This window comes from Astyanax mexicanus, chromosome 14, assembly GCF_023375975.1.
Source record: "Astyanax mexicanus isolate ESR-SI-001 chromosome 14, AstMex3_surface, whole genome shotgun sequence".
NCBI classification, from domain to species: Eukaryota; Metazoa; Chordata; class Actinopteri; order Characiformes; family Acestrorhamphidae; genus Astyanax; species Astyanax mexicanus.
In genome coordinates, this window is record NC_064421.1 from 47,618,085 (window position 1) to 47,642,113 (window position 24,029).

The 24,029-nt window shown below is 39.0% G+C and overlaps 1 protein-coding gene across 2 annotated transcripts in view; it reads left to right on the plus strand.

Moving 5' to 3' along the window:
• The first annotated feature begins 255 nt into the window (after positions 1–255).
• LOC103035957 (serine/threonine-protein kinase PAK 6) overlaps positions 256–24,029 on the plus strand; it is a 29,210-nt gene continuing 5,436 nt past the window's right edge. Inside the window, exons 1-5 of one of the 2 annotated variants that reach the window (XM_007230364.3) lie at positions 256–685; positions 16,768–16,993; positions 19,742–20,404; positions 22,170–22,712; positions 23,428–23,561. In XM_007230364.3, coding sequence (XP_007230426.2) covers positions 16,790–16,993; positions 19,742–20,404; positions 22,170–22,712; positions 23,428–23,561 — 1,544 coding nt within the window. In that variant the 5' untranslated portion in view covers positions 256–685; positions 16,768–16,789. Of the gene's footprint in view, positions 686–8,924; positions 9,029–16,767; positions 16,994–19,741; positions 20,405–22,169; positions 22,713–23,427; positions 23,562–24,029 lie in introns of those variants that run through there. The other variant, XM_022672576.2, reaches the window with a different exon arrangement.

The following is a 24,029-nucleotide window of genomic DNA, read 5'->3' on the forward strand; positions in this document are numbered from 1 at the left end:
TACTAAGAGAGAGAGTGAGCAAGGCGTAGAGAGAGAGAGAGAGAGAGAGAGAGGAAGAGAGAGGGAGATGTAAACAGAGAGAGATGTAGACAGTGTGAGAGAGAGACAGAGAAAGAGAGATGTAGAGAGAGAGAGAGAGAGAGAGAGAGAGAAATCAGAAGAGAGAGAGAGAAATAGAGAGAGATGTAGACAGTGTGAGAGAGAGAGAAGGGGACAGAAGAGAGAGAGAGAGGGAGAGAGAGAGAAGGAGGAGGGGAAAGGGAAGGGAGAGGACTGGTAGAGAGGAGGTGGTGTCAGTGTGTGAGAGGCGGCTGGGCTCTGTCTCCTCCTTCAGGCGCGCGGACGCTCCCCGTGCTCCTCCTCGCCATGGCCGGCCGGAGAGGACCAGCAGCGTCTCGCGCCGCGGCGGCTCGGGGGCGGGCTGGACGGAGAGGCGCGCGGGGGGTTGCGGGGCGAGCGGCAGCCTGCGCTGCTACAGGGCTGCTGGAGAACTGCCCCTTCTTCTTCTTCTTCTCCTCCTTTTTCTCCTCCTCCTCCTCCTCCTCGTCGTGAGCGCGCGCGAGTGTGTGCGTGCCTTTGTGTGTGTGTGTGTGCGTGCGTGTGTTTTTTGTGGACGCGTATGCGCGCGCGCTCGCATCGAGGCTCATCGCATCACATCACCCCTCTCCTCATCACAACAGCAAAGGTAAGTAGCTGAGCAGGCCTCGTGCTTTATCTATCTATCTATCTATCTATCTATCTATCTATCTATCTATCTATCTATCTATCTATCTATCTATCTATCTATCTATCTATCTATCTATTCGCTTCATTCTATCTGTACCACCTTTATTCATCCCTTTTTTTCCTATTCCCCCATTCCCCATTGCTTTATTGCTTCTTGGAGAGGAGAATGATGGGGTGATGGGAGAGGAAAGGAAAATAGAGAGGAGAATATATAGGCTTGTAGAGAGAAAGGATGATGGGGTACACACACACACACACACATATATATAAAGAGAGAGAGAGAAAAAAAGGGAAGAGGACAGAATGCACCAAGCCCAAGCTCAGGTGCTGATGAAATGATGAAAGAGGGAAGAGGAAGAGAGAGAAAGAGAGAAAGAGAGAGAGGGATGGAATGATAATGGAATGGAATGGGAAAAGCATGCTAGCTATAGCAGCAGCCCCATGCAAGAGCTTTCACCTTCCCTTCACCCAACAACCACAACCACCACCACCACACCTCCCCCTCTTTCTCTCCCTCTCTCTGTCTCTTTTTCTCCCTCCCTCTCATTCTCTCTGTTCTCTACATCACCTCCCTTTCTTTTCTCTCCTCATTCTGTAATGCCTGATAGCAGCCACCCCATGGAGATGCTCCTCTATTCCGAGATCCAGCTCAAACCCTCCTCCTATCCTTTCCTCTCCTCTGCCTCTCCTCTGTAAGTAAGCTGGTAAATGGCAGCCGGAGGTCCGTGGGGGGACGCGGGGGAAGCTGCCCGAGAACTGGGCCAGTTGTGGCTGTCATGCTGCGTTTTTGTCATCAGCCGTAGCCGGAGAGGAGCGCTCAGGTGAACAGATCAGCTCCGGCTAGCAGCAGCAGGCTGCTGAACACATGCTGGAGAAATGCTCCAGGGCTTAACTGGATCAGTGTAAGAAGAGCTGCTGTACTCCAGATACCGCGCTACCTATTGTACAGGTGTTGTGTTGTAACGTGTAACAATAGGTGTAACAATAGCGTTGTAAACAGGCCTGCTTTGTGTGGCATTGTATTGTTTTTACAGACATCCTTTTCAGGAAGCAGAAGAACAAGTTAACCAGCTAGTTCTGGACTTGCACAGTGATCTAAAGCCCTATCTGGACGGGATTCGTAGTTTCTCAGGGGGTTCTGGGCTAATTTTCTCTTTTACAGAGGGTCCTCTGTGATTTTATTCCCGTCCAGAACAACTATAGCCCTGTCCAGACGAGATTAGTAGTTTCTCAGGGGGACGTCTCTGAAAAATATTTCACACTTTTCTCTTGCACCTAAAACTCTCTGCTTTTTCAGTCACGTGACTGAATTGCATTCAGTAGCTCCTCCATTTCCACTTGCTGTTGTCTTTTTATACTTAATTGTACTTAAAAAACATATTGAGAAATGTCTGCTGTAAAAAGTATGCTGTAAATATACTTCTAAACAGATTTATGTACTTAGTTAAATATATTAAAAGTGCATTAATATTATGCTTTCATCAAATGTTTGAAAGTAAACGTTGATCATACACATCAAGATAGTGTTTTAAAAAAAATATAGACTGCTATGAAGTACACTTTTAGTTTGAACGTAATTCAAAATAGGACAAGAAGACAACGTGACATTGAGGAATCTATCTTTACCCACTAAAACCCCATAAGCCTGGATGCAAGAGATCAGCTCTCAGATCTGAAGCTTCTTGTGAGTCCTGTATAAAGTAAAAATGCAGTTTCTAACTTGTGTCACTGTTAGAAAAGTGAAGAAACATGCCTCGCACGTCTCCAGTGTCAGCGCCAGTGCACAGATTCCATCTGATCAAACGAACGAGGTGGACGTGCCTCGATAGAAACACTAAACAGAGGGTAAAAAAAAGTGTGAAAGTGAATGTTTGCGAGAGTAGGCCACGTCTGAGGAGCAGCTTTAGATATATGCTCATACCTGTCAGGTTGTCAGAGTCACAAGTTCCAACAAAGCTGCGAATTTCACAATGCGGGATGTATTTTTAGATGCCTGTGATCAGGAGGCTGATAAGAGTTTTGTTTTTGGCCCGATTGAAGATCTAAAGTTCCTTAAAATAAGACCAAATAAAAGAATTCTGTCAGTTTGTGCCATTTATAACAATTTGCTTTTAAATTTGACAACAGGAGCTGCAATTTAGGACAGTCTGGCTTGAATCTGATTGACCTGATTTGATTTAAAAAGTTGTTCCATTTTAGATTTGATATACTTTAAATATACTGATTAATAATAATTTGGCTACAAGTACACTTTTGTGCACTATTGCATAATAATGCTTAGTATACTACTTTAATCTACTTTTTTCACTAGGGGACTTACAGGGTTTGGACATTGAAACTGGAACACCTGGTTTTAGAGCACAATAATTGATTGTGGTGACGGACAGTTCTGGTGGAAACAGGAGAGTTGAGGTGTACATTGAATTCTGCGTGATTTGATCAGCCGTGGTTTTATGTTTTTTGGATTCAATCCGGGTTAGCACTCGAACATCCCTTTCAGACAGCTTCCTCTTACAGCGTCCACAGTTAATCCTGTTGGATGTGGTTGGTCCTTCTTGGTGGTATGCTGACATTACCCTGGATACTGTGGCTCTTGATGCATCACAAAGACTTGCTGTCTTGGTCACAGATGCTCCAGCAAGACGTGCACCAACAATTTGTCCTCTTTTGAACTCTGGTATGTCCCAGACCCATAATGTTGTGTGCATTGTGTAATATTTAGAGCAGAACTGTGCTCTTACCCTGATAATTGAACCTTCACACTCTTCACGCTCTTACTGGTGCAATGTGCAATTAATGAAGGTTGGTCCACGTTAAAATGACAGGTGTTTTAGTTTCATTGTTCAACCCTTGTTATTTGTAATGGGCATAATTACTGAGAATCTGGTGTCTTGTAAGTCTTGTAAGCTTCGTGTTCCTCACATGCTTTAAAGTCCTATTGGTTACAAAGTCCCAGAAGACACATGGCAAATACAGACAGACTCACTCATCTTCCCCAGACAATCAATTCCGAAGAGTTAAGACTAATCAAGACACTTATCTATCATTAGACAGAAGCCTTGAGTGAACACCGCTAACCCCCTTAACCTCTCGACACAGCCTTCAAGTCCCGACAGGCCGTAATGAACTGCCGATAACGCCGGGTGATGAGGTTTCGCAGGTTCTCCGCTGACCCGTCCTTCTCAGGAGAGTCGGGGGAGAGGTGGAAGCGATAGACTGGGGAAACGGAGTGGCAGTGAAGGATGAGATGTTGAGGTGAGGCCTACAGATGAGGGCCAGGCATGAGCGCACATGACTCCAGCCTTCTACCCACATTAAGGTTTTTGGCAGTGCTGATCTCTTGCTGGCCCCCAGAGCGATTTTGCGGTCATGCTTCACAGTGTGCTTCATCAGCGGAGTGTGACTGCTCCCGCCATGGCACTGGACCCGGCCTGGCAGCGCCCGGCGTCCTTCTCTGGAGAAAGAAATGCTCTGTCTGCTGCCTCTGTTCAGCTACGCTAATGTCCAGTAGATATACTGATATACTTTAAGCATCGCTTTGGACTCTGCTTCGGACTCTGTCGCTCTGTGAGTGGGATTGCTTCATTGAAAATCCATTTTGGGCTGCAATAGTCTTAATCTGTGGCCGTGAAACGAGCCCTAAGAGAGAGAAATGCATTAAGAGCTTAATGTGGCTAACGGCTATCCAAATGATCACAGTTCTGGATTTAAGACTTTTTAATTTAAGACAAATGTATAGGAATTTTAGCAGTGGTTTATGTATATATATATATATATATATATATATATATATATATATATATATATGTATGTCCTTATAGGTGGTTAGTATGTAAAGTAAATCATGCCCATGTGGGCCCTGTATGAGTAGCCTAACAGGGCATACACTCCACACTAGGGCTGCAACCAATGATTATTTTGGTAGTCAACTAATCTGGCGATTATTTTTCAGATTAGTCGATTAGTCAACGATTATTTCTGCCATGTCCTCCATACATACATAGTCTGTAGATTTTTGGTGAGAATGAGTGGTCCAGCAGCCTAAAGTGCAGCCACTATGATCAGGTGATCGCTGGTTCGAATCCCGTTCATGCAGCTTGCCATCAGCTGCCGGAGCCCTGAGAGAGCACAGTTGGTCTTGCTCTCTCTGGGTGGGTTCAGTAGATGGCGCTCTTCTTTCCCCTCATCACTCCTAGGGTGATGTGGATCAGCACAAGTCTGCGTCTGTGAGCTGATGTATCGGAACTGAGATGCTGCGCTTTCCTCCGAGCGTTAGCGCTGTGATGCTACTCGGCAATGCTGCATCAGCAGCAGTTTAACAATAGTGGCCAAAAGAACAACATTCCCCTTGTAAATAACGCATTTAATCATCTCAAACAGTATGAAATGCAATGAATAACTGATTAATTAACTGATGAATTTCTGATATCTCCATGTTTGCAGTTACTCTTGTATCAGCACCATTAGCAGCACCACGTTTGTTCAGATATCCAGCAAACTCTGATCCCAGGACCTACAAGAGTGATTAGCGATTAGCATTTATCATTTTTTTTCCCAATCTAACTTTAAAAGTGGATTAGGACAAAAATTTGATATTTAAAATTGTTATGATGACGTCTCACTTAAACCTACAGCTGAGATAAAGAGATAAAAATAGAGAATAAAAAGGTCCAAAGGATCAGCAGTTTATTTTTAAGCAAAAATGAAAAGTTTTGCTTTGTATCTTCCTGCATTGTTATTGCTTGACCCCAGTAGGCAGATGAAGAGGCAGATGTTGGAAAGGACTTGCTGTTTTGTCCTATGGAGAGGCAGGCTGAAGACAAGAGAACAAATTAATCATGCCCTTTAGCTGGGAAGCATGCTACAGTAGATTTTGGGTGGGAGGCTCTCTCTATCAATAAATTACACCCTGTAAGCCAGTCTGGCCTGTCTTTTTGGGCACACTCTGATTATACATCTTTTTCCACCGGAAATAATTGAGCAGAGCCCAGATAGAAACCACAGAGGATATCCAGCTTAGCTTTAAGGGCTGAGAAGGTACTTTTTTTAATCAACTGACTCTTATGCAGTTTTTTATTACAAGATTTTTGGTGGGACTTTGAGATAACGTCATGTGAAAAAGATTTTTTTTGTAGATTAACCCATATAAAGCTCTGGAAAAAAAGAGACAACCTAAAAATTATGAGTTTCTTTGATTTTACCAAATTGAAAATCTCTGGAATATAATAATAATAATAATAATAATAATAATAATAATAATAATCACAGTTTTTAATCATGCATCTTGGCATCATGTTCTCCTCCACCAGTCTTACACACTGCTTTTGGATAACTTTATGCTGCTTTACTCCTGGTGCAAAAAATTAAGCAGTTCAGTTTGGTGGTTTGATGGTTTGTGATCATCCATCTTCCTCTTGATTATATTCCAGAGGTTTTCGATTTGGTAAAATCAAAGAAACTCATCATTTTTAAGAGGTAATTTTTTCGCCATCATCTGTTGTCCTGAAAATGTACAAAACACACACACACACACACTGCAGGCTCATTACAGTCAAAGGGCAAACCGGTCACCATAATGAATGTGATGGAGGAGTACTCTCGCTGTCTCACTCTGCTGCACACACACACACACACACTCACACACACTAGCGTTTCTCGACTGCACCCACGCCTCCCAGTAAATCCAGCTGCGTAATTTGGGTGAGATTATGCTTATTCCTGCATTGAGGCCGACAACCAGAGGATAAGCTGGAGTTCCCCTCCCACGCCTACAATCTGACACAGTTTAATTCTGTGAAGCAGAGGGCGGTAGTCCCAAAATTGGATCAGCGAGGAGGTGTTCTCTTATAATCCACCACCGCTACGCTAACGACCCGCTAACACCAGGAACTGCATCACTGCATGTCTGTGGAAAAGAAAACCTGCTTTTATTGGCTCTTCTGCAGTTCAGCATGGAGCATGAGCTGTAGTGCAGTATCTTTCTACCCCCTCCCTCCCACTATCTCTCTCTCTCTCTCTCTCGTTTTCTCTCTCTCTCTCTCTGTCTCTCTCTCTGTCTCTATTTATCTATCTCTCTCTCTCAGTCTGCCTTAAGGATGTGTTTATTTACTGTACAGCCAGTTCCAGGAATGCTATAGTCACAAGTACTCAAGTGAGGCATTAAGCTAATGGCTAAGCTAAAGTAAAAATTAAAGAGAGGAGTAAAGTGAACTAAAGTATAGGAATGGATTTAATTGTGCTTTTGTTTGTTTATCCTAGAACACAATCGTAAATATGTTCATAAATGACACAAACAACAGCAACAAAATTTGTGCATCGTTTGTTCTTTTGATTTTTTTTCAATTGAGAATCCAAAATCCGGAAAATTAAAAATGAAAATTCAGTTCATTGAAAAAAAAAAAAATTGTATTTAGTTTTTGACTAGAGTGCCAAAAACAAATAACAGCTTGTTTTTTCTGTTTTTTATTTGATGATCCAAAAATAAAAAAATGGACCTGAAGCCGAACTTGATTTAGATTTTTTACCAGCATTCGGAAATTCCGAAATCTGCAGTATGGATGTTTAAGGGCCACTCTTAAAGAAATAAGAACAGTTAACTTACAGAAGTCGTAATATTTCAAGAGAATAAAGTTGTAGTATCTTGAGGGAGTTGTAACTGCTTGGGCATTAATTTAAGAACAGAGCACGGAGGGAGGGAAAGGAGCATTTTCCACTCATGATCTGCTACAGGGCTGCTGTGATTACCATCAGTTATCTATATAATTAACCTGCTGCTTATTAATGCTCTGTTGTTAAGAGTTTGATAATACAGTGTCCAGATTTTGCTGTGGTAGCCTAGCCTTTCGGACTTATAAGGCGCACCTAAAATCCTTGTCAGCGCTAGCAGTTAGCTGTTAATGCTAATATTGCTTCACCAAGCCTTAGTGAAAATACTATAAATGAACAGAAGCGCTTTACTCACCCAAATAAATAATAAATGTTTTCTGGAGAGAAATCAGGATTTTTAATCTGTGTAGATTAAAATCCAGAACTCGTTGGACTTTAAAATATATATTTTTTAAAATACACATGAAGTATGATTGTGCAAATAATCAGCAATAATCCAAGAGATCCATTGATTGGCTGTTTGTGGATTAAGAACAATACACACAACTCCCAGCATACTTTTTTACTATGTTAATATTTAGCCAGCCTCTCTGAAAGTCTCAGATGTTAATAGATTAATAACTACAGGAGTTACCTGCCTTTAAGTGCATTACAGTCCTATAAATTATGCACCTGTCCGTTACAGACCTCCTACACAAAGACATCCTTTATTAAATGATGTATTATTTATTTGAGATGGGTGGGCTTTTCATATATTCATGAGATTGGGGGAGTTGTAAATAGTTAATGCTTGGTTTAATGTTGAGTTCAGAGAGGTTGCTGGCCCTCAAGGTCTCGGGACCACTAGAAAAAACAAAGATGTCTGTATTCCGCTGGCTCATATATATATAAATGTAATTATTTAAAATAATTATTATAAAAGCACTTTTTGGAATTAATAATTGGAAAGGCAGAATAATAACTGACGCTGACATAATCAAATTGCAATTTGTCTTTTCACTGTAACTCATATTGTGGTTTGTTAATGCAATTAACTGGGCAAGGAAAAAAGGAGTAAACAGTAAATGGAAACTGGCCAAAACACAAAAGCAAATAAACGAAGAAGAAACGCGTCAAAAGAGAACCAGGAAATCTAGATTCAATACTCTGTAAAGTAGAGAGCAAACTGGTATATTAGGTGTATTTATACTAAAAGTCCAGGTGCAGTAATCAGTAGCAAGGTGAACTGGAATGCTGTAGTGTCACGTGATCCGATGAGTCGCTGTAGTTCTGAGTGAGAGAATGCTGGGAAATGGAGTGTCTGAGTCACTGACAGTGTGAGGACTGACAGAGTTTTATTTTTAATTGCTTTTTAATGGAAAAGCAAGACAAATCTAGTTTTATACTGTTTAATAAATGCAATGGTGAAAGAAAGAAGTTAAAATTAGAGTTAAAAATGACCTTCTATGAACTGTCACCCAGAAAAGAGAGAGAGTAAAAGTAAGTCAGTGCGGATTCAGACTGATACACTTCTTGTAGGAGTAGCTTATGATCAATAGTGTCAGAGGCCGCAGTCGGCCGGAGCAGACATTGACATTTTGTTGGAATGTGCTTTTGCTTTCAGCTCATTTACAGCTTTCATTACAGCGTTTCCTCTGTTACCTGCTGTAGGAGCAGAATCCTGATCAGATTTCCTTCAATTAATTTCTTTTTTCAGGTCAGTAGAAGTATTTAAAAGAGCTTTCAATGTAAATGTAAGTACAGTATGTCTGTCAGGAATGAAAGACGACTGTTTAGGATTTCTGTGGGCTTGGCAGCTTATATATGTGTTGGTGTGTGTGTGTGTGTTGGTGTGTGTGTGTTTGGCTGCAGTATTTTGATGGGATAAGGTCTTAACAAGGTCATCTCTCAGAGGATTAGATGTAAGCTTCTGTTGGCCATAAATTCTTAACACAGCAAGAAAAAGTCGAGATTAATGCAGATATATTTTCCATATTTACTCACTCTGTGCATTCAGTGATTTATTGTTATGGAAACAAACTGTTATAAACTCTGTTCTCTATGTATCTATGTGCATTGACATTTGCATACATTTGCTTAACCACATTTGCGGAATTACAGTTAATCACAAAAAAACTAAATATATTTTTTCTGTACTTTTCTGTACTGTGTTTATTACTAGTTGAATCCAATTTAAGGATTTACTTTACAAGTACTTATTTATTATTATTTATGTTATTAGACAAAAAATGATGCGTAAAATCTCTGAATAAAATAAATATTAGAAAAACTGTTCAATTATCACCTAATATTTAAATTAATATAACAACAGATTTGATTATTATTTAATAATATTTATTATGTATTGGCATGTTAATTCTGTTGTATATTTATTTACATTTTCTCCATTCTTTTTTTTAACTCATATAAAGCATTGAATCCTGTAATTTAATTTTTTTCTACTGAAAGCACTTCTTGCGATGGTGTTCTTTTACTAAAAGAATGTTTATACGTTTTTATACGTTTTATAGAGATTTTTGGCAGCAGTTAATATAAACGTTAGATAACCCAATCCCTCCTAATCTGTAAGCAGAACGAGACATTATTCAAAAGTCATTTTTATTGCAGTATATTGGGTAACACCTTATAATAACTTTTTTTATTAATATAACATTAATTAATGATTAATAACTGTTATTTTACACATTTTTAGAAACTAAAAAGTTGCTATCAATTGATAAACATTTGCCCGGTTTAAAATTCAACTTAAAATTTACTAGCGATTTATTAATGTTCAAATTCTGATGAGCTAATGAATGATTTGCTAACATTTTTAATATAAATATCAATGCTGATAAATAAGTTTCCTGTGTGAGCATTTATTAATATGGAAATTCTGATGAACTAATGCTTTTTTTAACATCTACTGAGCATTAGTTAAAATATATTATTAATTTAAATATAAAGTTATTATAAAGTGTTACGGTATATTGTTTTATTGTTATTATTGCGATTCATTGCTCATCTGAATTCAGGACTCCCACCAGGAAAAGCACCCTCTCTCGGGAGTGTGCACCAAGGTCTTCTTGATAAAAACAGAGATATGTGCTTAAGCTAACTTTAAATTAGAAACGCACTTCCAGAGAGGGGGTGCTCTTTTCATGGCGGGGGTGCAGATTTCGGGCGCGTTTTTAAAATGAAAGTTTATTTTAAAGCAAAGCAGCTTTTTCTGCGGTATAATTTTTTTCAGGAGGATAAATCCACCTACTTCTGATATGTGCCTATTTAGATGCTATGTGTGACTGAAAACAGAACTAAGGCATGCAAATCATTAATGTTATTAACTGTATTTAACTTCAGACGCTATTTAAAATCCGATTACCGCTCTACAGTTCTGTTCTGTCATTGAGAGGACCTTCAACCATGCTAGCGCTTAAAATGCTTGTGAGAGCAGTGGGAGTTGTTGGATTCCTGAGGCTTTGCAATGCACTTTTTTTTTTGCATTTTTGAAAATGCTGACGACACAGAATGACTGCTTTCGCCTAAATGTGTCAAAGTCTCTGTTAAACAGCCTCCAAAACAATGTCGACACATCCACAACTCGAACAACCCCCCCTTAGATCGAGTTAAATCTGCTACATCTTGTAAATCTCTAAATAAACCAGGCCTTGTATTGTATTTTCACAGCGTACGGGTTTAAACGCAGGGAGTGAGTTATCTGAGGCGTTAGCTCCGGTTGTGGTTGGGTGGTCATGCTTTAGGAGAAAAAATCAATAGTGGTAGAATCCGAACTGCAGCCACAGAACACGGATCCTGTTGGCGGTCGCTGTGTGTCGGGGCTGTTATCACTCGCAGCCAGAGAGCAAACTGGCTTAGATTTCATCCTGCAGTAAATACACATTGATCTGCTTGTACAGGTAAAACAAACCGAGGCTAAACATTTGGTCTGGCAGTGATGAGACATGTGGAGTCTTGGGAAAAAAAAAATTTACTGTCATGTTATCTCTTTCCTAGCTATAAAAAATGTGATCCATGTCCAAGATATTGGTCATTTAGTGGTGCAGTTTTAATCCGTAACAGATGAGATTCCAGAGAAATTCCTTGGGTAATTTTCTCTTCAGTCCTTTGATTTTTTGTCTTAGTTATTGTTCTAAAACTGTAACTGATACCCCGAAGAACAACGGCTTTTATTCAAGAATATTTAGACATGCAAAATAGGGCTGCATAATATCAATATCATTTAAGCATCATTACTTTGTGTTACGGTATTTTCTGTTGTAGACACGAGGTAACCGCATGCCTCCACCACATGGCTGGGCACGTGCTTGTAAATGCAGCATCTGACAGCCTGTCGAAAACTGCGCACTTCAGTCCAGCACAGTTTTGCACAAATATTTCCAGTTACAGCCGAAATTATGCTTTTAATCCTAGCTGTTTTGCTCTGGATTTGAGTGATCGACTGACTGATTATAAAGAGCTGACTCAGCTGTTAGTTGGTCTGGATCTCTGGTACGAGACATATATCAGGGTATCATGATATGTATCGTCAAAAAAAAACATTGCAATGTAAAATTTTTCTGATATCGTGCAGCCCTAATGCAAACGTCTCGTCTCTGATTGGATAAAAGCACTGTGACTACGCAACGCAGCTCTACAGTGGGTAGTTGCGAACTAAAGTGGTGCGTCAAGGGTACGGTGCATCGAGTCTGGATGATGCGAGGCGATGAAAAGTTGAGCTGTGGTGAACTTTATAAATTTATGCAAATTAATCTGTCCAACGTGAAGCATCTTTCCAATTAGAGAGCAGGTGTTTGCTTGATACGTGTTCTCAGCGCAGTGTATTAAAATATTTTAGTTTCTTTTTTAAACGTTCCAGAGAAGCATGGAAAAAAGCTAATCACTGCAGTCTCAGGCCTCCCTGTCCTTTATGATCAATCCCTGCTGATTTACAGAGACTCTGATCAGCGTAATACAACCTGGAGAAAAGTCGCCGTGATTGTTGGGGTCTCTGGTGGGTTTTGAAAATATAAGTATATAATTAAATTTAATTGGAAAAGTAATGATTGCTTTTGTTAGCCTGTATGCTGCTCTGGGTGAATAAGCTACTGAGCTCTGAGTTTCCCCTTCTGAAGTCTCCAATGCTCCACCAGCCGCTCGCGTTCAGTAAAACTGAGCCGGATCCTCTTTTGGAGGCTCTACGTGTGACAAAAATATGTAAAGACATGTGACGTGGCCAGTCGAACGTAGTTCACACCCCAGTTTTTAGAAAGTAAGTATTACAAATAACAGGGATGGTCGTTCCAGCAAATTGGTACCATTAAACACTATATTTTATCCAAATGCTTCTGCTTTCAGTTTAGAAACATATTAGAAAATAATACGGACTGCAGCTTTAAAAAGAGGACTAAAAATATTGTCTTGTCATCCTAGATCAATTTTAGCCAAAGTGTGACCACTGCTGCTCTTCTAAGAACAAGATCCAAAACAGCAAGAAGCATTTCCATGTTTTAGAGAGGGGTAAAAACGGCTGTTTTAACAGAGGCCTGGTGTTGCCATCATGTCTGTCTCTCTCTTTCTTGCTTTCTTTCTCTCTCTTTCTGTCTCTTTCCATCCTACCCAGCCACCCCATCTCCTCCATGCGAGTAACCTCATGCCATAGTGTCCCTGTCAGATGCAATTAAAATCCCCCCTACCCCCCCCCCCCCCCCCCCCCCGCCCCGCTCCACATCATGTACACACTGAGCACACTGAGAGCACAGAGCGCTATGCTTATGCAACACTTAACATATTAGCTTCTGATTGAATTATGCTTGCTGCTCTCATTTGGTGTGTGTGTGTGCATATGTGTGTGTGTGTGTGTGCAACCACACAGAAAAGGCCCCAGATCAGTTTTGGCTGTTGATCAGTAGCCGGGTCTTGTGACGGTTAGGGTTAAGGTCCAGCTAGCGCTGCTCGACCCACCCAAGGCCATTCATGAGCAGTGAATCATCTCCGACAGCAGCATCACCAGCAGAGCAGACCCCCTCTCTCCTCTACAGTGGTATAAAGATAGCCGTAATTATTTACTTACTCACCAATCTCACCAATCTGGCACATTATCACAAGTATCATCCAGTGGCTACGCATGACTGTTAGAGCTAGACCTTCAGTGTGGCTAAATAAATGTTAAACTTACTATACTAAGCATTATTATGCTATAGTGCACTAAAGTGTTCTTGTAGCCACACTATTATTAATCAGTATATTTAAAGAGTGCTAAAATGAAACAACTATAAAAAAAAATAGTATAAAAGTCTTACCTAAATTGTGCTAAGTGAACTTAACTGTACTAAAATGGAACTATTTTAAATATATATACTTAAGTAACATACATTTAAACATACTACTTCATGTATGTAACCCCATATTTAAAAATATGCTTGCAGTAAAATTATAATACATTTAATGAGTAATGATCACAACTGTATCACTATCATATTATACACCAGGTATATTAGAGTATATGTACTAAGAATTGATGTTAAATATATGTGCTCTATTCACATTAGAGTACAAATATGCACATATAAATAAGTAGCACACTTCTAGTATAAAAATATATTTTAATATACTGTACAACACAATTTTTAGCGTGTTACAAATTTACTTTCATTTTTTTTAATTAGTAGTAGTAATTTAATTTACTTTATAAAAAGTTACTACATGATACATTGTACTTTAAGTGAACTAATGTAACAGTTGTTTCTAACACACTTTGCTAAAAATGTACAAAAGTATATTTGGAAATAAGTATTTTAGAAGTATATCAAGTTATATTAAACTAAAAGTGTACTTTTGTAGTCTATTTTTTAAATATACTATATTGTACTTTTTAAAAAGTATGATCAAAGTTTACTTCAAACTTTTATATGATGAAAGCATAATACTAATGTGCTTTTAATATATTATAAGTAAGTACTAAAGTACTAAATCTGTTAGTATATTAATAGATTAGAGACAATATTTCTCAATATGTTTTAAGTACAATTAAGCGTATATTTTTTTCACCAGGGTTTCTGCTCTGTTTATTCCAAAACAGATTTAAGGACACATAAATCTTCAAATTTTGCAGCGAAAGGCTCAGTCAGGTATTAAAGAGCAGTAAAGCCACTCTACTGAAGTAGAGAGTTTCAGTGAAGTTTCTCCAGCACTAAGTCTGTAGCATTAGCATTAGCTACTAACTAAGCGCTAGCTTTTTCACCGTTCAGAGGTGAGTATTATTGACCTGTAGCCTGCTGCTAGCCCCAGCTAGCACTGCTGGAGTAGCATTAGCATTACTGTGTGTTTTCTCGCTGTTTAGAGATGAGAATTATTGTCCTGTAGCCTGCTACTAACCCCGACTAGCACTGCTGGAGCAGCATTAGCATTACCCACTAACCACGCTAAGCACTAGCTCTTTCGCCATTCAGAGCTGAGTATTATCAACCTGTAGCCTGCTGCTAATTAGCACAATTAAAACACACATTGACTATCCATAGCTTAGTGTAAAAACAGGAAGCTCATTGGTCTGAGAGTCTGAAAAGGGGAGAAAAAGGATAAAGGCTGGTCTGAAATCACTCGTTCGTCGTCGTTCATGGTGAGGGAAGGTTTTCTCCTTTGTGATTCTGTTCATCCCGCTAATGCACTCTTAACCCTGAGGCGGCCGCCACGGGTCCTCTGTGTACTCTCTCTGTCTGTCACTTAAAGGGCAGGCGCTATGAGTAAAGCCTTAATTGAGCAGCTATCCTTCATTTCACATGTGAATACGAACGTATCCGACTCCTCGCCCTTAGCTGCACTCTCAAGCATGAAAAACAGCAAAACAACAGCAGCCCAAGTCCAGACAAAGGGGGAGGATGTGCATTTCAGAGGGAAATGCTGTTTTTAGCTTGAAGAAAGCCTCTAGCGGAGAGTGCTTACACTTCTTTACAGCCGGGAGAAATGTCTGTATTGGATTTTCTGTCCAAAGAACAAAGAGTGCGAGGGCATGACATCCATTTTTTTGTGCGCAGTGAATCGTGTATCGCGTATCGGCTCGCTGTGGCCCCGGCAGACTGCAACACGGACGAATATGACAAACTATCCTGAAGCCTCGACTCATGAGCACAATTTTACTGTGCAGCGGTCAGAAGAGTAAAGTGATGACCTTACTGTGATCTGCAGTAAAATTAAAGAACGTGTCTGAATTCCTAGAAAGAGTCCAAGTCCTACAATAAAGCTAACACTTCCTGTGACACATTCTGAAGCTGAAACAACACAGCAGTGATTTAACAAGGTTTTTTTTTTTCATTTTAAATGAGAAGATGCATTAAAAATGCATTGAAGCTTTGTAGTTTTCTTCCAAAGCTGCTTTTCTAATGTTTCTATCTCTCACTTCCTGTTTGTTACAATTGCAGTGGATAATACGGCTCTAAAATAATATCATGATATTTCATGGAATTTTTTTTTTGGATAATCGATACTCTTGACGATATGACAAAACACTGAACAAAAAAAAAATTGTTTTATTATTGCATACGATAAGATATGATATGGCACACCCCTAACTGAGATACTATATTATATTTATAATAATGCACTCCAAATATCTCCATATATCCAGTATTAAAATAAAATAAATGATACTGGAAAGATATAATATATAATCTAGTCTCTAGTAGATATATAATTTGAACATTATTATATAATGTGTGAATTTTTCTTTGTTGATAAAAACAGTAAAAAAAAAAAGTAGTAGCCTGATGTGATAGTTAGGAGTGGGTGATATGGCAAAAATATGGCACGATATTTCAGGGTATAATATTGATCACATTATTATTATTAAAAAAAGTTAGAGATATTATTGCGTACGATACGATATGGCACACCCCTAGTTACAACTTGTTATGAGTATATCTTTTTAATTTATAGCCTCTAATATAAAGAAAGAATATATTACACAATGTTGTTTTGATTTATGGATATAGATCTACTGTATATGAGCATTTGTATTTAAACAGCATGTAGATTTCATGTTTGAATTAAAAGAAAAATGTCCACACTGTAAAAGGTCCTACTGTTGGTCTTATTTTGGTCTGTTTGGCTATTTTTGCATAATAATAATCTTAGTACTATTTGCATATAGTACTAGTATTGCAACTGACCTCATATTTCCTTTATAAATAGACATTTTTTTTTATTTAGACCAAAAACAACAACATTACTTTAACTGCCTTGGCTACAATCTTTTCCCCAAAGTTTCAGCATTAGATTTAAAGTCAGAATTCATTGGATTAGTCAAAATTAAATTATATTATATTAATGGTGTTGATCATTAAAAAATGAGTTAAAATAATGATACATTTTTTATGCTTGATTTCCCCAATATTAATGTGAGGGGAGCAGTAAAAATAGTGTAGTGTGGTTTAGGAAACTGATGTGTTTCGTTTTTCTCTACAGGTTAACACTGTAGGACCAGACAATGTTCCGCAAAAAGAAAAAGAAGAGGCCAGAAATTTCTGCACCAAAGAACTTTGAACACCGAGTCCATACCTCTTTCGACGCGAAGCGTGGAGTGTTCGTGGGATTACCGACACAATGGCAGAGTCTCATAGAAAACCTGCGGAGACCCAAACCCATGGTGGACCCCTCCCGAATTACACCAGTGGAACTGAAACCAAAGAAGGTAGGAACACTACATCTCATCACGGCAAATAGTTAAAGTATATTAAAGCAATCAGTTCATAGCTATACAACAAAAACAGAAAAAAATAACTTTTTTTCTCACTACAAGGTGCACTTTTAATTTTTTTATTTTTATATTTAACATATATTTAACTATTCAAAACATGTACTGGTCAAACTCAGGCAGCTTTACCCATTACTTGCACTAATTCCTTTGATTTTCTCTCAACAAAGTGTTTATTTTAAAGAAATGTTTAAATACATGTTCAAATCATTTATATTCATGACGAAAAAACTCACTCCTGTTACTGAAACTCACTCCTGTTACTGAAACTCACTCCTGTCACTGGCACTTATTCCTGTTACTTTTTATGTTCTGAGTAACAGGAATACAAGTAACAGGAATGAGTTTTCAGCATAGAATTAAGCACATTCTAGTGATTTTCCCAAAATGTTTTTTTTTTGTATTAATTTAATAGAATAATTTAGGTAACAGGACTGAGTGTTGAGTGTTGAGCTTGAGCTCCTCCTCAGTCATCGTTACAATAAGATCAAATATACAAAAAAACTAATGAGGGAACTTTGGGAAATTTTGGTCTTCCCATGATCTTCAGAAGAACCAGCTGATGTCACTTCCTGTTGTAGATGTGACTTCCTGTTGTAGAATGTTACAGATGTTTCAGATGATCAGGGTAATGTGTTACGGTAACAGGACTGAGTGAAAACCAGGGAAACAAATAAAATGTGTATTTTAACTTAAATATGATGGATTTATTATGAAAAAAAAGTTTTTAAAGCATAGATGGGATTTGGAGTCACACAACAATCCAAAAAAATACATCTCTGAATAATTTTAATGATTATATTTCATGATAAAGTTTATAGTTAGAGAGTCGGGGGAAGGTAACAAATGCTATTTTTTCAGTGTTCTAAGTAGTTTTTAGTAATGTTTTTAATTACGTATTTTACTTTTGCAATTAGGTCAATGTACAAGACACTATGCTTAATAATAAAATGTATTTTAAAGTTATTTTATTTGCACATTTATACTTTTATATTTCTCTGGCCTTCTGAGCTGCTTTGTATGAAATTAAACTGGTTTGTTTTTTGGCTAAAATGGTTTTAAGTTGTGTTAAAAACTGTAAGTATATATATATATATATATATATATATATATATACAGCGCATCCCTCACACCTCCCTCACTCCACCACACCCCCAGAGAACGAGCCCTCGCCTGAAATCAGGCATGACTTCAGTTCAGGATTGAGTAAGAGTCCGCTGGGCTTTAGTCTGATAGGTTAACCGAGTCTGATTCTGAGCCACGGCGCTGTGCGTCACCGTTTCTTCCAGGGCACATTTATACTTCCTGTCAAGGACGCAGTGAGTGAAGCACATGGCAGCTGACAGAAAATGTCCTCTGTGGCCAAAACCCCTAAAAACCTGCTCTGAAACTACATCAGTCTAGCTCTGATAGAACATTCTGTATGAGGGTCTGATAGAGTACAAAAACAGTGATTTTAATCAGTCTTTTTGTTGTGAAACTGTTTATATTAAGTGTAATATATGATGTGTTATTGTATCCATTCAGTTATTTAGCCGTGATGTTATTGTCAATAACACACAACCTCAAATGTTCTATTGCTTTTATACAACAGTTTATTATTTACAATATAAATCAAGAAAATATGCTTTAATAGTTCCACAACAAGTGAACTGTAACAGAACTGTAGCTACAAAACGGCGTATGGTTTATATGTTAGCTTAAAATCAAAATGACTGATTAAGGGGTTTTATAAAACATTATGACCGGGAAATGACGCTGAAACTCTCCTCTCGTGCTCCGCAGAGTCGTCTTCATGATTAGCCAGCCGGCTGGACTGTAGTTAAGTTAGTGTAGCTCGCTTTAGCTTAGCATTAGCTTAGCTTAGCCTAGCCTGGCTGATAGTTACCATTCTGGCTGTCAGACGAGCAAGGAATATATTCTTTCCCTTTTTTCCACAAAAGACAAAAAACTGCGGGGCGAGCATGCCTTGACTGGGCGCTAGCCTGTGCTAAGCTAATGCTAATACTGCTGCTGCTAGTGCTGGTGGAGGCGATGATACTAAAATGTCTTGTGTGTGTGTATAAATATGTCGTTACTCTGCAACGTGTCCGCAGAGTTAGAACACTTCTCAACCAATCAGATTGTGAGGTTGGACCTTAACTGTTGTATAAAACCAAACAGATCGTAATTTCTCCTCCTCTTTAACTCTAAATCTTTTAATAAACAGTGATAATGGAACTGTGGTATAATTAAGCAATAATGCACTCGAGGTTGGTGCTATATTGTGTAATATTGGCACTGCTGTGCTGCTTCGTGCCTACAACCGCAGCACAGCAGCGCCAATATAATACATTATAGCACGAACCTCGAGTGCATTATTGCTTAATTCTCTGACATCATGCAAACTCTAATAAGTTTCTAACTAATATTTAATATCTAATGTTTAAGGGGTTAAATACAGCGTGTTTCCTGTTTTTTTTATTTGTCAGGCTACTTTAGGCTACATTAGTGATGGCATCTTTTTGTACGCTGTACCCAAAAATAGCCTTGCTTTAAGGAAGTGTGGCTTAGCTTTCTCCCAGGTGAGTTTACATCACTCAGCTCACATTAATCATAGTGCTTCTCTTTCTTTCTCTCTCTCTCTCTCTATTTCTCTATCTCTCTATTCCTCTCTCTCCCTCGCTTTCTCACTCTCTCGTGCAGACGATCGTGCGAGGGAGCTTTGTCGGCCACGGCGACTACATCTCCGCCATGCTGTCCGACATGAGCCGCCTGTCGGTGACCAGCTCCAACTCGCTGCGTAAGAGCAGCCCCTCCACCCGCAAGAGGGCGCAGTCGCTCGGCCGCCTGGGCGAAGTGACGGAGGGCGACACCTACCAGTACGAGGACCTGGAGCAGGGCGACCCCGAGGGCGACGCCCATGCCCAGTGGAGGAACGTCCACAGCGAGAGCGGGACTCCGTACCTGGGCGTAAAGAAAAGCGTCGCCCTCCAGCCCAACGGCGTTCTGCCCAGGGCCAAGTCCACCTACGAGGTCAGCGTCAGCTCCCTGGAGAGCCGCCCACCTCCACCCGCCCTGCCCGCCCCTCCGCCTCCACCCTTTCCCGTGCCCCCCAGGCCTGTGTACGTGGGTGGAGACCTGGGAAGTCCTAATGAGAGACTGATGATGAGGAGAGAGTTCCCTATCATTCTCTCCCACAACCCTCGACCCATCTCCTGCTTCTACAGCCCCACCATGCCCATGCAGCACATCCAGCACATCCAGGGAGAGCCTGGGGGGCTCACACCGGACCTGAGGACTGGGGATAGGCTGCTGGTTCACCCCCAGAACAGCCCTGGGAGACCGTATTCCTCGTATGACCTGAAGGTAAGATATTGAACTGTGAAATTCTCTTATTTTTATTTCTATGAATACAAAAAAAAAAAAGCCATGAGAATCTGTGATCTTTCCAGTTAAGATTTCCCATTCGGAATTAGGAATTTCTAAATTCCCGGTTGAAATAAAATGCATCATTAGCGATTTGGGAATTTTTACAAAAAGAGATAAAAAATGTTTAGTTTAACTATTAATCAGTTTAATCATTTATTATTTTACTCTGATTTGTTATATATTGATAATGTTTCATGAGCAAGAGCCAAAACCTGTCTTTCTTAAGAGACCACTAATCCAGTGATCTAAAGCAGGGCTAAACAGAAACACTGAAACACTTTCTTTTCAGAAAAAACGGCTCATATGGCATTCATTTTTATTAGAGATCACAACTAGACATTTTAAAATTAATTTAAAAATAATGCTCTATAGAGAACAACACAAATATTCAGTACATTTAGTTCCCTAAAACTGAAATATTTTATTATAGCACTTAATGAAACTTAATTCTAATATAGCATTTTAGATTTAAGAGCTGTATGTGTTTAATCTGCACTGATGTTTTTATTAATAGTTTCTCTGATGAAGAAGAAGTAAGCAGGCACTCTTCTGAATCTGTGTAAAGTCCCTTCATTAATTTTGATGTCTTCTGAAAGTGATAAAACCTGACTGAAAGCGTTTATACCTGCACTGTCCCTGTGGAGCTCGCAGGCTATTTTTGGAAGCCCTCAAACGCTCTGAGGAGTAAATGTTTGAAGCGCAGCATGCAAGCAGAATACACTTCCTGCCAGCGAATGAGAAGAGGCATGCGTACACAGCGCTGCGATTGGCTGGAGATCAGCAGCCAATATCTGTGCTGTTTTAATGTCACCTTGTGACTCAGAAAAAAAAATAAAATCTTATCAAGCCTGTTAATCCTGTATTAATGATTGTTAAGGACTTACATTTAGTCAATTTTAAATTACTGTAAAATATTACTTTATAGTTAGATGTATTTGTTTTTCTTTGTTTTAGATTTTATAGATAGCCTTTAACTGCTTTAGTTGAGTTCCTCTTTTACCTTGTTATTTATTTTAATTATAATGTTTTTTTTATTTATCTAATTGTATGTTTTACCATTTAGCCCTTTTATTTTATTTATTTTATTCATTTCATTTTTATTTGTTTTGTTACTGCCTTTACTTTTGGCCTTTTACATTTTTATTTCATTTATTTTCTTCCTTTAATTTTTTATATATTTATATTTACTTTTACTCACTATTATTATTATTATTATTATTATTATTATTTATTTTAGTTCCATCATTTACATTTTTATAATTGTGGTTATTTTAGTTCTTTATTTTTTTAAACTGTGTTTATATTTTATTATTCTACGTATTTATCTTTTTGTTTTTTTGCTCTACATTTTAGCCTGTTTGCATATCCTTTTATTTTGAATTATTTTTTCTTTTCTTAAATAAATCTAACATTGTTTGCTTGTTTTTATCATTTAAAGTAAAGTTTCAATCCCTTTAATTTTATTTAAGCTCGGCTACATTGAACATTTCTTTAATATGAAATGTCTTTAAATATGTTCTCCTCATTTACAAATCAGTGATTAAAAGGTTTTTAGGAAAATTGTGTTAATAACCATTTTAATAACCAGTTAATTATTTTTTAAATTATTTTCATGGTATTATTTTAGGGCCATATCGCCCATCACTAGTTTATTGTGAATGCAATGTTTTCACTTTGTCTCTTTCTCTTTCTCTTTCCGCAGCTGCAGGCAGATACGGCTCTGAGACCTCAGCCGGGATTCTTCCACAGTGGTGCCAGCAGTCCCCTGGTGAACCCCACCCGTCCGCACAGGACGGTGCGCTCGTCCTCCAGCTACACCATCGGCCTTTCCCCCAACATCAGCTTCCGCCCCTCCGGCCCCGACCCCTTCCTGCGGCACTCCGGCTGCCCCAACCCCGGCCTTTACCCCAGGCAGGACAGCCCCTCACAGCCCCGCCCCTCGCCCACCGGCTCCTTAGCCACAAGCCCACCGGGAACCTGCTCCCCCGCCTTCAGACCCCCCCAGCACCCGTCCCCACGCCCGCCTCCCGACCCGCCCAAAGTCACCCACGAGCAGTTCAAAACCGCGCTGCAGATGGTGGTGGATAAGGGCGACCCTCGCGCGTATCTGGAGAACTTTGTGAAGATTGGTGAGGGCTCCACGGGGGTGGTGTGCATCGCACGAGAGAAACACAGCGGCCGACTCGTGGCCGTCAAGATGATGGACCTGAGGAGGCAACAGCGGCGGGAGCTGCTCTTCAATGAGGTCAGATTTAGTTAATTGTCTCATTGTATAGTTTTTTATTCATTTTAAAATGTCTCTAGTATGAATGAATACCATGTGAGCTGTTTTTAGCGGGAAAAAAAAGTTCTCCGGTGATCCGGTATAACACTGCTTTAGTCCGGTGGAGGAGTGGGCGAAACAGACAACAGACATTTTTACACTAATAACAGTCTTTGCAATGGCATATGTTACTTTACGACACGTGTAATAATGCGCTGCTAAGTGCAGTTCAGCCACTGACCTAGTCTTAGAATCTCTGTAAAACAACAAATCCACTGGAGATCCTATTTAAACCTATAGTTAATTACACACAGAGGTGGGTAGTCCAGGTCCAGAAAAAAAATGCTAATGCTAATACTGCTCCAGTAGTGCTAGCTGGAGTTGGCAGCAGGCTAGAGGATGATAATACTCACCTCTAAATGTTGAAAGAGCTAGCGCTTAGCACGATTAGCAGCTAATGCTCATACTACTCCAGTCTCTAAACTGAATCTCCTGTATAACTCTGTACTACAGTGTTCAGAGTGTCTTTACTGCTCCTTAATACCTGACTGGTAGAATTCATACATAAGGAGCACCGGATTATAAGGAGCGCTGATGATTTTTGGGAAAAATAAATTAATTTAAGTGCATCTTATAGTGCGAAAAATATGGTTATCATTGTGATAATGAGCTGAATTGGGTGTGTATGTCTCTGCAGGTCGTGATCATGCGGGACTACCAGCACAAGAACGTTGTGGAGATGTTTAAGAGTGCTCTGGTGGAGGAGGAGCTTTGGGTCATTATGGAGTATCTTCAGGGAGGAGCTCTTACCAACATTGTGTCTGAAACCAGGTCTGTTACTGTTTATTTATGCTGATATACAGTCCCAGTCTGTCATTCAATGTTTTTTTTATCCTACATAGTAATAATGAATAGTGAAGAGATCTATCAGACTATGAAGGAACACAAAAGGAATCATGTAGTAACTTAAAACTTAATTAATTTATGTTGAAATTAAGGAGAGAAATTATATATATATATATATATATATATATATATATATATATATATATATATATATATATATATATATATATATATATAAACTACAGACAACATTTCTCCAAAAATTCATATACAAAATATTGTCACTTAGAGCATTTATTTGCAGAAAATGAGAAATGGCCTAAATAACAAAAAAACCATGCAGAGCTTTCAGACCTCAAATACTTTTTTTCATGCATCTTGGCATCATGTTCTCTTCCTCCACCAGTCTTACACACTGCTTTTGGATAACTTTATGCTGCTTTACTCCTGGTG